At 44.9% G+C, this 11,678-nt stretch overlaps 1 protein-coding gene across 4 annotated transcripts in view; it reads left to right on the top strand.

Moving 5' to 3' along the window:
* Nucleotides 1-1,396: 1,396 nt before the first annotated feature.
* QSER1 (glutamine and serine rich 1) overlaps nucleotides 1,397-11,678 on the top strand; it is an 80,044-nt gene continuing 69,762 nt past the window's right edge. For 3 of the 4 annotated variants that reach the window (XM_070383593.1, XM_070383594.1, XM_070383592.1), the window contains exon 1: nucleotides 1,397-1,738. In XM_070383593.1, the coding sequence (XP_070239694.1) occupies nucleotides 1,542-1,738 (197 nt within the window). In that variant the 5' untranslated portion in view covers nucleotides 1,397-1,541. Of the gene's footprint in view, nucleotides 1,739-3,482; nucleotides 3,582-11,678 lie in introns of those variants that run through there. The other variant, XM_070383595.1, reaches the window with a different exon arrangement.

The raw sequence follows: 11,678 nt of genomic DNA, 5'->3' as shown, positions 1-11,678 counted from the left end.
GAACAGCAGGTCCAAAACCAGGGATTACTGAAGTTTAAATTGCTTTTTGCATGGTGATCAGAGTTAATGTATCAGATTTATTGTCTTCTACGATGCCTGATTTAACTTTCATGTTAAGCTTATCTTGAGGGACAGATTTCTGTACTAAGCACATAAATAGGTGTTAAACCTGTATTGATTTTTTAAAAGGGTGATGGTCAATCAACTTCACTGTTATTAACTTTTTATGCCTTAAGGACCAAATAGTGGTTTCTATGATTCTTGTTTCACTACACATAAGTTACTAGAAGAAACAACAACTCTCACATACAATAGGGAACCGCAAATAATCTTTAATTCCCCTCCTCCCCCAAACAACCTGGACGCCGGACAGGAGACGTTTGGATACAGTCCTGCTGAAGTTCCAAGCCTCAAACAAAAAACTTCAACAGTTTGTGCACTCTGAGTTTAAATTTATGGTAATTAAAGTCATCCAGATGGCGGCTGTATTAATCAATGAAGGGGCAGTATTCATCTTGGGACAGAAGATTCTGAAACCCAGAATGAGAAAAATCCCCAAGGTGGGGGTGGGGACAGTTAATAAGAGCCCCCCAGGGAAAGGTCCTTTCAACGAGGGTTGGAAAAGAATACGTTTGAATTTGAATCTCTTTGAATATAAATCTCCCCTAACAGCAGGAAAAGGGTCCTCTAGCCCAGCAAGCTTTGGGCAGGAAGGGAGTAAACGGAACTGTAAAACAGTCTGCTCAGCTGTTTCTGGTTTGGGACGAGGCGCAGGGAAAGGAGTCGCGATCTGAGAACTGAGTATTTGAGTCACTCAAAATAACTCGAAGGGTCAAATAACGAACTCCAGGCAAAGCGTTGACAAGGCTCCCCCGCCGCAGCACCCCGCGCCGGGTTTCCGCTCAGTTTCCCCCTCCCTCGCGGAGGACGCCCGGCAGGCGCGGCCCCTTCCCACGCGGGGCGCGGCGAGCGCCGACGGCTTCCCCTGGAGCAGCCGGGGGCGGGAAGTCCGCGGCTCGCGGGCTACGGCTGGCGGCCGCCCCTACGATTCCCGGAGCTGGCCTGGGCCGGGCAGGCCTCAAGCCTTCTCCGCCCGGGCTGGGCTTCCAGAGGCGGCGGCGGCGGCAGCAGCGGACGAGGAGGCGGTCTCTGGCCCGCGAGCCGCGAGCGCGGGGCGCCGAGGGGAGGCGGGGCGAGGCCGCGGGGCGGAGGTGGGGGGGGCCGGGAGGTGCATCCTGGGAAATCCACCAACATGGGGCGCAGCCACCGCCGCCGCCGCCGCCGCGAGTCCCGGCCACGGATGCCGCCGCTCCCCTGACGCCCAGCTGGGGCCTCGCGGCGCACCGCGGCCCGGCTCCCCCCGGCACAGACCGGCCAGCGCGCCCTCCGCTCGCTCGCCTGCGGCCATGTGAGGGGGCAGCTCCCTCCGCCGCCGCCGCCTCCTCTTCCTCCCCCCGCCCCCTCCCTCCCCTCCCGCCCCCCTCTCACTGGGCCCTAGAGGAGCCCCCACCGCAGCTCGCCCGCCCTCCGCCGCCCCCACGATGGACAGGAACTACGCGACCTCCGGCTTCGCCGACCCGCCGCCGCCGCCGCCGCCGCCGCCCGCGCCCCCCGCCGCCCCCTCCAGCGCCGCCGCCGCACCACCCCCCGCCCCCGCCTGGGCCTACGAACCCCGAGCCGCGGCCGCCGCCTCCAGCAGCAGCGGCAGCGGCGGTAGCAGCCCCAGCCTCAAGGCCAGGTAGGGAGAGTGGGCGGCGGGGGGTCCTGGCGGGCCCGGAAAAGCCGGGGATGCGTTTGGGGCCTTCGCCCCCGTGCAGCACCCCCCGAGGGTTCGGGTCGGCGGGGAACCCCCCCTGCTCGTCTCGTTGCCCTCACCCTGCCGGGAGAAGCGGCTGCTAATTCCTGTGGGGTGGTTTCGGGGTGGGTGGGGGCGCCCGATGTGGGATTCGCAGCTGGGGAGCGTGGGTAAAAGGGAGGCTTGGGCGGGAGTCGTGGGTCCCCGTCACCTCCGCGTCCTGGGCTTCCACATGGTGAAGTTTGGGTTATTGGCTGAACTCGGCGATCAGGGAAACTCGGGACTCGTGCCGGGGGGCCAAGCGGGCCGCCGAGGAGTTCGGGGCAGTGACATTCCATTGTATTGTGACGGACAATGTGGTCTTGGGGGCCCCGGCGGTGAGCGTGAGGGTGGGGGAGGCGGGAGCGCAAGAGGCGCGGAGCCGAGTCCCTGACATTGGGGGACCTGGGGCGGGGGTGGTCTGTGCTGCTGGAGAATCCCGGGGACGTGGGGGCCTGCCAGGGGGCCCCGGGGATGCGAACGCTGCGCCTGGGCTGGGTGACATATGTTCGCAGTGGTGGCCAAGATGAAGCTGTTTTTCTTCCATGCGTTCAAACTTACTCTTGGGTGTCCTCCTCTTAACAACAGCAGGAAGTAAGGAATCTTTCTTTGCCTTCTGTGTTTTGGGGTGACTAAGAGTTGGGAAGAAACCGGAGGGAGGGGGGCGGTCAGTGAAGGCCGTAAAGGTTGAAGAACCGAAGCATGCTTCTCCATCTCGTTTCTGAAGCCCCGGCTCATTATGTAGCGTGGAGTTCAAGAGTTCATCTTTGCTCCAGCATGACCAAGGGAATCTAAAATGTTGACTCTTACTAGATGTTTAAGCTCGCGGGAAATGTGTCGTAGTGCTACACTGTGAAACGGTCCATTTGAATGATAACTGGAAGGCGTGGTTTGGTTTGGAAGATTTGGGAGCGGGGTGTTTTAAAGCTACCTCTGCCGAACAATGCAGAAATCTGGTAGGTGCAGCTTCTGATTACAAGGACCAGGGAATCCTGGGTTGCTAATGACTTCATCCTCAGCTACCAACAGGAAGCTTCGTGGCTTTATGATCTCATCAAATTTTTTTTATTATTGTCACAACAGAAGTGAACTTTTTTTTTTTTTTACTTTATATATATTACAGTATTCTAGGTTTTCTTTTGTAGAAGTTGCACGTTCATGATTTGGAAAGTATGTGCGAAGAGTAACTGGTCTTTGTCTTAGATAGTACCTTGGGATGATTGTTGAGAGAATGAGAAAAAATTCGTTCAAGAAAAGGAAAATATGCTTTCATAGAAAATTTAATGTCCTTTGTTTAAAAGAGATGGGGTTAAGAATATAATAATGTGATGTGCCAATGTGGAGCTAAATAATTAAATGCTGAGACCTCTCAGAAATAGTCATAACTTTGAACTATATACAGTTTAAGGAGTTCATGAAAAATGTTTGGCACTTTTCCCTTTTATTTATTTATTTTTGGTGGTAATTTGCCTTATCATTTTACAAGTAGCTTTTGCATATATACCATAATTTACAAATTAAAGTTACTTTCTCTTCAGTGAACAATGATAGGTGTTTATGCAGCATAGTTTATGTTTTAAATGACAAATGTTTTATTAGGTACATGAAACAAATGCTATCTAGTTATTTCTGTTGTTTCTTTTAGCAGAATACTTCTGAGGCAAGAAACTAAAATCTACTTGTCATATTTTCCAAATGTTATTTATCAAAGTAACAAAGAATGACTTCCCAAACACATTTGAAAACAGTAAGTAGATTTATTTGGAACACATAATCTAAAAGGGATTTATTTTGTTTATTGAAAACGATTGATTCTTAAATGCTCAGCCCCTCCCCTCTTAAAATATATTTTGGGGGTGGAGTTAGCTAAATTATAGCATAGAAAATGCAGGCTTTCCCCCTCCCCCATGAACTTGCTTTGTTAACATCTTGTGTTAGGATCAGGCCATCTGTACAGGGCTACACACACTTCTTAATTGTACCTCATTTTATTCTGTGCTAGTGCTCGCTTCAGTTATATAAAAAATACTGAATCTGAAATATGCCCTGTAAGTCTGTAAGTATTGTGTGTTTTCAGAAGACTATTCATATTTTTTATAACATTTTGAAAAGCTGTTTCATAATTCATGTATCAGTTGAATGTTTTTGTTCCCCCTTGTGGCAGTTTTTCTTGAAGGTGCAAATGAATACTGGTTGTGATGATGTGATGTGGATACTTATCCGCAAGGAGTTAGCCTGTCTGTCACCTTGTTTCCAATAACCTATTCAGAAGCTAACAGATGGTAGTGACGTTCAGTTGTTACTGATATGGGATCTAACATTCTACTTTATGTCTTTACTTGGTCCTAAAATGAAACATTTTCATCAGCTGATAGGAAATAGCATGGTAAACATTTTTTCATGAGTTCCAAAATAACACTTTCTTGATATAATGGCTCCACAAGATACTAGGTATTTCCATTGGTTTAACAATTGAAAAATAAAGAGCTAATGGGAAAACTCTAGCATTTCACTTTAAATAGAGTGTATAGAGATTTCTGAATGTTTCTAAAATATTTCTTGCTGGGTACATGGAAATTTCAGGGATAAGACCTGATTGTATATACATTTCCATTTATTTGTCCTCTTAGTTTTAGGGACCAAATGAGCATATATCTTCATCTGTCACCATGTGGTTAGAAATGTTCTTTGTGGGGCTATTTTAGGTACTCTAAATACCTTTACATGTTTTTGGATATAAGATGATCATCAGGAAGCTACAGACCTGCATCTTTTCTCTTCCTGACATTTGTGTCTTTGTACAGAATAGGAAGAGACAGGCCGTTTCATCATAGTTATGATAGATGTTGTGTTGGTTTTTGAATATACACCAGAAGATGACTAAACAAAATATTTTGTTTTAAAATAAAATTATATTTGTTTTGCCTTTTTGACTTGAAACAGTCTTTTTTGCCACCAGTTTTTAGAATTTCCTAAATAAATTATAAATTCATCCTGATTTTAGTATGAATGTAATGAGTGTGATAGGTTGTCCTTCCAAAAAGCAAAACAATGGTTAGTTTCTCCAGAAGTGATCGGCTACTGTATTAAGGACATTTTGTGTGCACGCTCACTTCCTTCAATCCTGTCCAACTCTTTGCCACCCTATGGATGATAGCCTGCCAGATGAGGTCCATGGGATTCTCCAGGCAAGAGTACTGGAGTGGGTTGCCATGCCCTCCTCCAGGGGATCTTCTGGACCCAGGGATAGAACCCAGGTTCTCCGCATTGCAGGCAGATTCTTTACCACTGAGCCACCGGGGTAAGCCCAAGGACATTTCGAGTAAGTTTTAAATCTAGCATTTTCCTCAAGGCTTTTGGGATAAGACCTGAAAGATCACAATTTGTAAGGAGTTGAGACAATCGCAAAGTAGTGAAAGGTTATTTGGAACAAACTTCTGTTGTTGTAATTTCCCATAGAAACAATGTTGTAAGTAATTTGTAATATTGTAAGTAATGTCAGTTACTGACAACTTATTTGTGCTAGCTACTGTTTTAAGTGATCAATGCAAACACTATTTAATCCTCAAAGTAATCTTTTGAGGTAGGCATTGTTTATACCTTCTTTTTTAAGAATTGGAAACTGAGACATAGTGAGATTAATAAACTTACAGCCACATAGCAAGTAAGTAGTGGAGCAGGGATTTAAACCTGGGCATGTTTCATTACTGAACTGGACTCCTTGGATAGTCTGATACTGTAATCTGCCTATGTAATGGGTTAATGATCGTTTATAACTGGCCTGGAATCCTGACCATCATTAATATCGTTATTTCAGTGTTCTTTATCATTGTTGTCCATCTTTTTTCCTAATTGAAACATACTTCCTTTCATTTCCATAACACTGTACTTTCTGACTTTCCTCTTTCCTCTCTGGGCTACTGCTTTTTCCTGTTCTTCACTAGTTCTTAACTCTTCTAATCTCCACATATTGTTTCCTTAGGGTTTGGGGTTGATAGGATTTCTTGTCCATTCTGCACTTTGTCGTAGGATATCACATCCATGCCCATGACTTAAAATACCATCTCTAGAGATGCCCATATATACATCTAAAGCCCAAACCTCTCCTGAGCACCTAGTTGCGTATCCATCTACCTCTTCGAGCTTTCATTGGCTACGTAGCAGGAATCATCAGTGATGAGCTCATACTTTCCCCATCCACCCCACCTCTGCTTCTCTAGTGAAGCCTTTCTCAGTCACGCCTCTGTCCATCTAGTTGCTCAGGCCAGAACCCGGGAGTTGTGCGTGCTCTGTCACCAAACCTTGCTGACTTTTGTTTCATCTCTTAAATAATGTCTTGGAATTGTCTACTTGGTGTTTCTGCTGCTCCAGCCTGATCCAAGCCACTATTATTTTTCTCTTGGATAACTAAATAATCTTAAATCTTTCCTTTCCTTCCTTCAGTTCATTCCTTTATTTTTTTTAAATGAAAGTATAGTTGATTTGGGGTTCCCTGGTGGCTCAGATGGTAGAGAATCCGCCTGCAATGTGGAAGACCTGGATTCAATCCCTGGGTTGGGAAGATCCCCTGGAGGAGGGCATGGCAACCCACTCCAGTACTCTTGCCTGGAGAATCCCCATGGACAGAGGAGCCTGGCGGGCTCCGTGGGGCTGAAAAAAGTCAGATGCAGCCGAGCACCTAAGCACAAGCACGTGGTTGATTTACAGTGTTGTGCCAATCTCTGCTGAATAGCAAAGTGACTCAGTTTTACACATATATACATTCCATTCTTTTTTAAATATTCTTTTCCCTTATGGTTTATCCCAGGAGATTGGATATAGTACCTTGTTATTTATCCATTCTAAATGTAGTAGTTTGCATCAACCAACCCCAAATTCCCAGTCCATTCCTCTGCCTCCCTCACTTCAGTTTGTTCTGTTCATAGAATTCAGAGTGATTTTAACTTAATTTAACTTTTGGCTGTGCCGGGTCTTAGTTGTGGCACTTGGGATCTTTCTGGCAGTATTTGGGATCAGTTCCCTCACCAGTTATCAAACCTGACCCCTTGCATTGTAAGCGTGGAGTCAACCACTGGACCACCAGGGAAGTCCCAGAGTGGTTTTTAAAAACACAAATCTAGCAATTTGATCATGTTGTTCCTTTGCTTAGTACCTTTCCACTGCTACTCCTACACCTTAAGGTCAAGGTTTTAAAAATCTGAAATGGGTTGTATATGGTCCTGCATTTACTGGTCCATTTAAAATTGCTTGGGTCATCCTAAATTGCTTTCTACCTAAAGCTCTCCTACACCCTGTCCCTTCCACCTATCTCTCACCCTTTTTCTATCTCCCAACCTGACTTCTTTTTTTTTTTTTTTAAGTTTTATGAATGTTGAGGGGTTTTTTTTGCATTTTTTAAATTTTATTTTATTTTTAAACTTTACAGTATTGTATTAGTTTTGCCAAATAGCAAAATGAATCCGCCACAGCCAACCTGACTTCTTAAGGTATTTCATGTTAGAAACCTCCTGCCTTTCAACCTCTGCTCCCTGTTGTTCTGTGCAATGGTATATACATACTGTGTTTCAGCAAAATTCTTAGAAATGTAATTACATACCTGTATGCTGTTTAGGTGGGGCTTCCCAGGTGGCTCAGTGCTAAAGAATCCACCTGCAATGCAGGAGACAGAAAGGATGCTAGTTTGATCCCTGGGTTGGGAAGATCCCCTGGAGGAGGAAATGGCAACCCACTCCAGTATTCTTGCCTGGAGAATCCCATGGACAGAGGAGCCTGTTGGGCTGCGGTTCATAGGGTCACAAAGAGTTGGAGACAGCAGAAGCCACTGAGCACGCATATATACTGTTTATGTAATAGATGCCTTCCTTTTTAGAATGGAAGTTCTTTGAGGGACACTGTGTTTTGCCTACTGCTCTCTACCTGATACGTAACTTTTTTGTTGTTTAGTCACTAAGTTGTGTCCGACTCTTTGTGAGCCCATGGGCTGTAGCCCACCAGGGGCCTCTGTCCATGGGATTTCCCAGGCAGAAATACTGGGGTGGGTTGCCATTTCCTTCTCCATAGGATCTTCCCAACCTAGGGAACCTGTGTATCCTGCCTCTCCTGCACTGCAGGTGGATTCTTTACCACTGAGCTGCCAGAGAAGATGGTACTCTAGTGCCTGGCATATGAAAGTTAAAGTGGAATCTCTCAGTCGTGTCTAACTCTTTTCCACCCCATGGACTGTAGCCTACCAGGCTCCTCCGTCCATGGGATTTTCCAGGCAAGAGTACTGGAGTGGGCTGCCATTTCCTTCTCCAGGGGATCTTCCCAACCCGGAGATTGAACCCAGGTCTCCTGCATTGCAGACGGGCGCTTTACCATCTGAGCTAGGTATATAATTGTTGTTTAATATTAATACTTACTTATGGCATGAAAACCAGAACTCTGTTTTAGCATGGGAATTGGAAGCCCTTTGTTCCTTGCTGCTGTCTCTCGTGCCATTCCCCACCTTCCCTGTCTACTCTGTAGTCGGGACCAGAATGAAGGGTTAGGGCATTTGTGATTGTCATTGGTAGGAAGCGTGGAGGTACAGGCTGCTGCTTGCTTTCCTCCTTTCCTTGTTATACTCTCTGGAACAGTGTGAGCACTAATGTGTATATAGCAAAACACAGGATTTTTCTTTTTCATTAAACAAATATTTGTGTGCCCAGTATATGCAAGGCACTGTTGCCTTTATCAAGTATATTTCTGCAGTGAAAGCTTGAGAAGTCCAATGTCAAATTCATTCACTCATTAAAATGTACTGAGCATCTCTGAGTTTCTGTTACTAAGCTAAGTTCTACAGGGTACTGCAGAAATGAAGGAGACGCTGTCCTGCCTCTTAAAGAACGTGATCCAATAAATGCAGTGTAACCTTTAAAAACAGTGAATCAGTGTATTGTGTACCTGTAACTTACATTATACATCAACTATACTTCATTAAAAAAAAACACAAACTTGTAATTGAGAAAGGTTACAGGATCATATACTTGCTGCCTCAGATCAGATCAGTCACTCAGTCGTGTCCGACTCTTTGCAACCCCATGAATTGCAGCACACCAGGCCTCCTTGTCCCTCACCAACTCCCGGAGTTCACTCAGACTCACGTCCAACGAGTCAGTGATGCCATCCAGCCATCTCATCCTCTGTCGTCCCCTTCTCCTCCTGCCCCCAATCCCTCCCAGCATCAGAGTCTTTTCCAATGAGTCAACTCTTGCCTGTCTACTTGGCTTTGAAATGCTGAAGTGCCTAAGAAGCTTGGCGTTCCATCCTTCTCTTTCTACTCACCCTTGGTGAAGTTGTCATATATACAAAATTATTTTCAAATCTCTATCTCTAGATTCATATCTAGCTATCTCCCTGTCATCTCCATTTGGGTACTGAATAACTATTTCAAACATAATATATCTAAAACCTGATTATCGCCCTAACCCCGCAACCACATTCTCCTTTAATCTTCCCCACCTCTGTAAATAATGCTGCCATTTACTTTGTAGCTTATGCCTAAGAGTTTGGCGCCATCTATGATTCATTTCTTTCATATCCACTCCCTCAGTAAATCCTGCTGGTTTGATCTCCATATGTATGTGTTCCCACATGGACAGTTGCGCTGCCTCCTTGTTTCCACTTTAGCCTTTCTATAATAGAGTTTATTAACAGGCAGAATTAACATTTCAACATAGAAGTCAGGTAATGTCATTACCCTGCTTACAACCTCCTTGTGTTACTCAGGAAAATACAGAGTCCTTATCGTGGCCTCTGAGGTCGTAAGTGATCTGAGCCTTGGCTAATTCTCCAACCTAATCATTCCGCTCCATCTACCATCCTTCAGCCACATGGGCCTTATTTCTGTTCCTGAAACATGCTAAGATTATTTGTGTCTTAGGAATTTCGCACTGGTTGTTCTTTTTATCTGGAGTTTCTTTACAGGTTTTTGCTTCTACTTCTGGACATGTAGGTCTTCACCCAGATGTTACCACCTCAAAAAGATCTTCTCTGACTGCCCTATGTAGAGTAACTTCTCATCACTGTATTATATCACAGAGTTTTATTTTCTTCATTGTATTATCACTCTCTGAAGTAATTTTGTAGATTTATATATATCACTTGGCTTCCCTGGTAGCACAGCTGGTAAAGAATCTGCCTGCAATGCAGGAGACCCTGGTTTGATTCTTGGATTGGGAGGATTCCCTGGAGGAGGGCATGGCAGTCCACTCTAGTATTCTTGCCTGGAAAATCCCAATGTACAGAGGAGCCCGTGGGCTACTGTCCATGTGGTCACAAAGAGTCGGACACGACTGAGCGACTAAGCACGTATGTATCACTTATTGCTGCCCTTCCCCATTCCGCTAACCACCACTAGTAGAATGCATGTTCCATGAGAACAGTGAGCTGTCTTATTCACATCTGTTGAAGGCAGTTTAGAGAAATGGTTGATAGGATAAGCTCTTAAGTCAGAATTTGACTTAAGGGGGTTGTATTTTGACTCCACCACTTGCAGTATGATCTTAATGAAGTCTCTTAATTGTTCTGTTCCTGAAGTTCCCTGTGTGAAAACAGGAAGTTTTTTTGAAGATTAAATGAGAACACAGAAAAGCGTTTAGAATGGTGTCTGGCATATAGAATAGTGTATAGCATATGAGCATTATTGTCAGCACTTAGAACAATATCTGCCACATTGTCAGTGCACGTAGAACATTCAGTGAATGAAAGAAATGACTATAGTCCTAAGCAGAATACTTGTTTTTTTTTAAAGAGGTATAAAAATGCTTGGGGGACTTCGAGGGAAAAGTTATGTTGAGTTCAAGAGGATTAAGGAAGCATCTTTCAGGTGTATTGCATACAGACTGATCTGAATTTTTGTTAACATTGAGTAAATGGCATAAGGTATTAGCGGAAAGAAGGCAGTTCTGAGAGCAAGTGTTCCAAAGTGGGAGGGAGTAGAAGCTGCTGGATTAGTTAAGGGGAGGTCCTTGAACTGGCATAGCATGACTTCTGTCGCAGGTTACTGGTCAGAGCAGTCCTGGGCGCAGTACAGAGAAGACCTCCTTGGAGAGGTCACCAGAGTAATAATACTCTTCCACAGTGTACTAGATTTTCGAGGGCTTTTGATGACAGACAATGGAGTTTAGTCTCTACGGCTCAGTAGGGAGCTTTGAAATTCGGATTTTTAACAGGCATGATGATGATGATAATATCAGCCCCAAAAAAGAGTTTTAATAAGATTAATTTGACAGTCAAGTACAGAATGCTTGAAGTATCATTTCACTAAGATGTGAGGAAAGAGCACATGTAAATGTCCTAAGGCCAGAACAATTCTGGTAATTCCCTTTTCTGACTCAGTCTAACCCTAGATCAGTGGTTGTCAAATTTAAGAGTCCTTCAGAATCACCCAGCGGGCTTGTTGAAATACAAGTTGCTGGATCGAACCCCAGAGTTTTTGAATCAATAAATCTGAGGTGGAGCCCAATAATTTGCATTTCTAACTAGTTCTTAGGTGATGCTAGTGATGTTTATCACCTTATCACCCTCTTCTTGCCATTCTTATCTCTGCTTAAAAATCATCTCTTCATGAAGGTGTTCCCTTACCACAAAATCTCAGTGGCCCCACCCAGTTTGTCTTTTCATACTGTTCATGGGGTTCTCAAGGCACGAATGCTGAAGTGGTTTGCCATTCCTTTCTCCAGTGGACCACATTGTGTACGAACTCTCCACTATGGTCCGTCCATCTTGGGTGGCCCTACACAGCATGGCTCATAGTTTCATTGAGTTAGACAAGGCTGAGATTCGTGTGATCAGTTTGTTTAGTTTTCTGTGATTGTGTTTA

The sequence above is a fragment of the Bos mutus genome, chromosome 15 (genome assembly GCF_027580195.1).
Source record: "Bos mutus isolate GX-2022 chromosome 15, NWIPB_WYAK_1.1, whole genome shotgun sequence".
Classification (NCBI taxonomy): domain Eukaryota; kingdom Metazoa; phylum Chordata; class Mammalia; order Artiodactyla; family Bovidae; genus Bos; species Bos mutus.
Note: the sequence above shows the minus strand (reverse complement) of the source record. Positions and strands in the feature narration are given on the sequence as shown.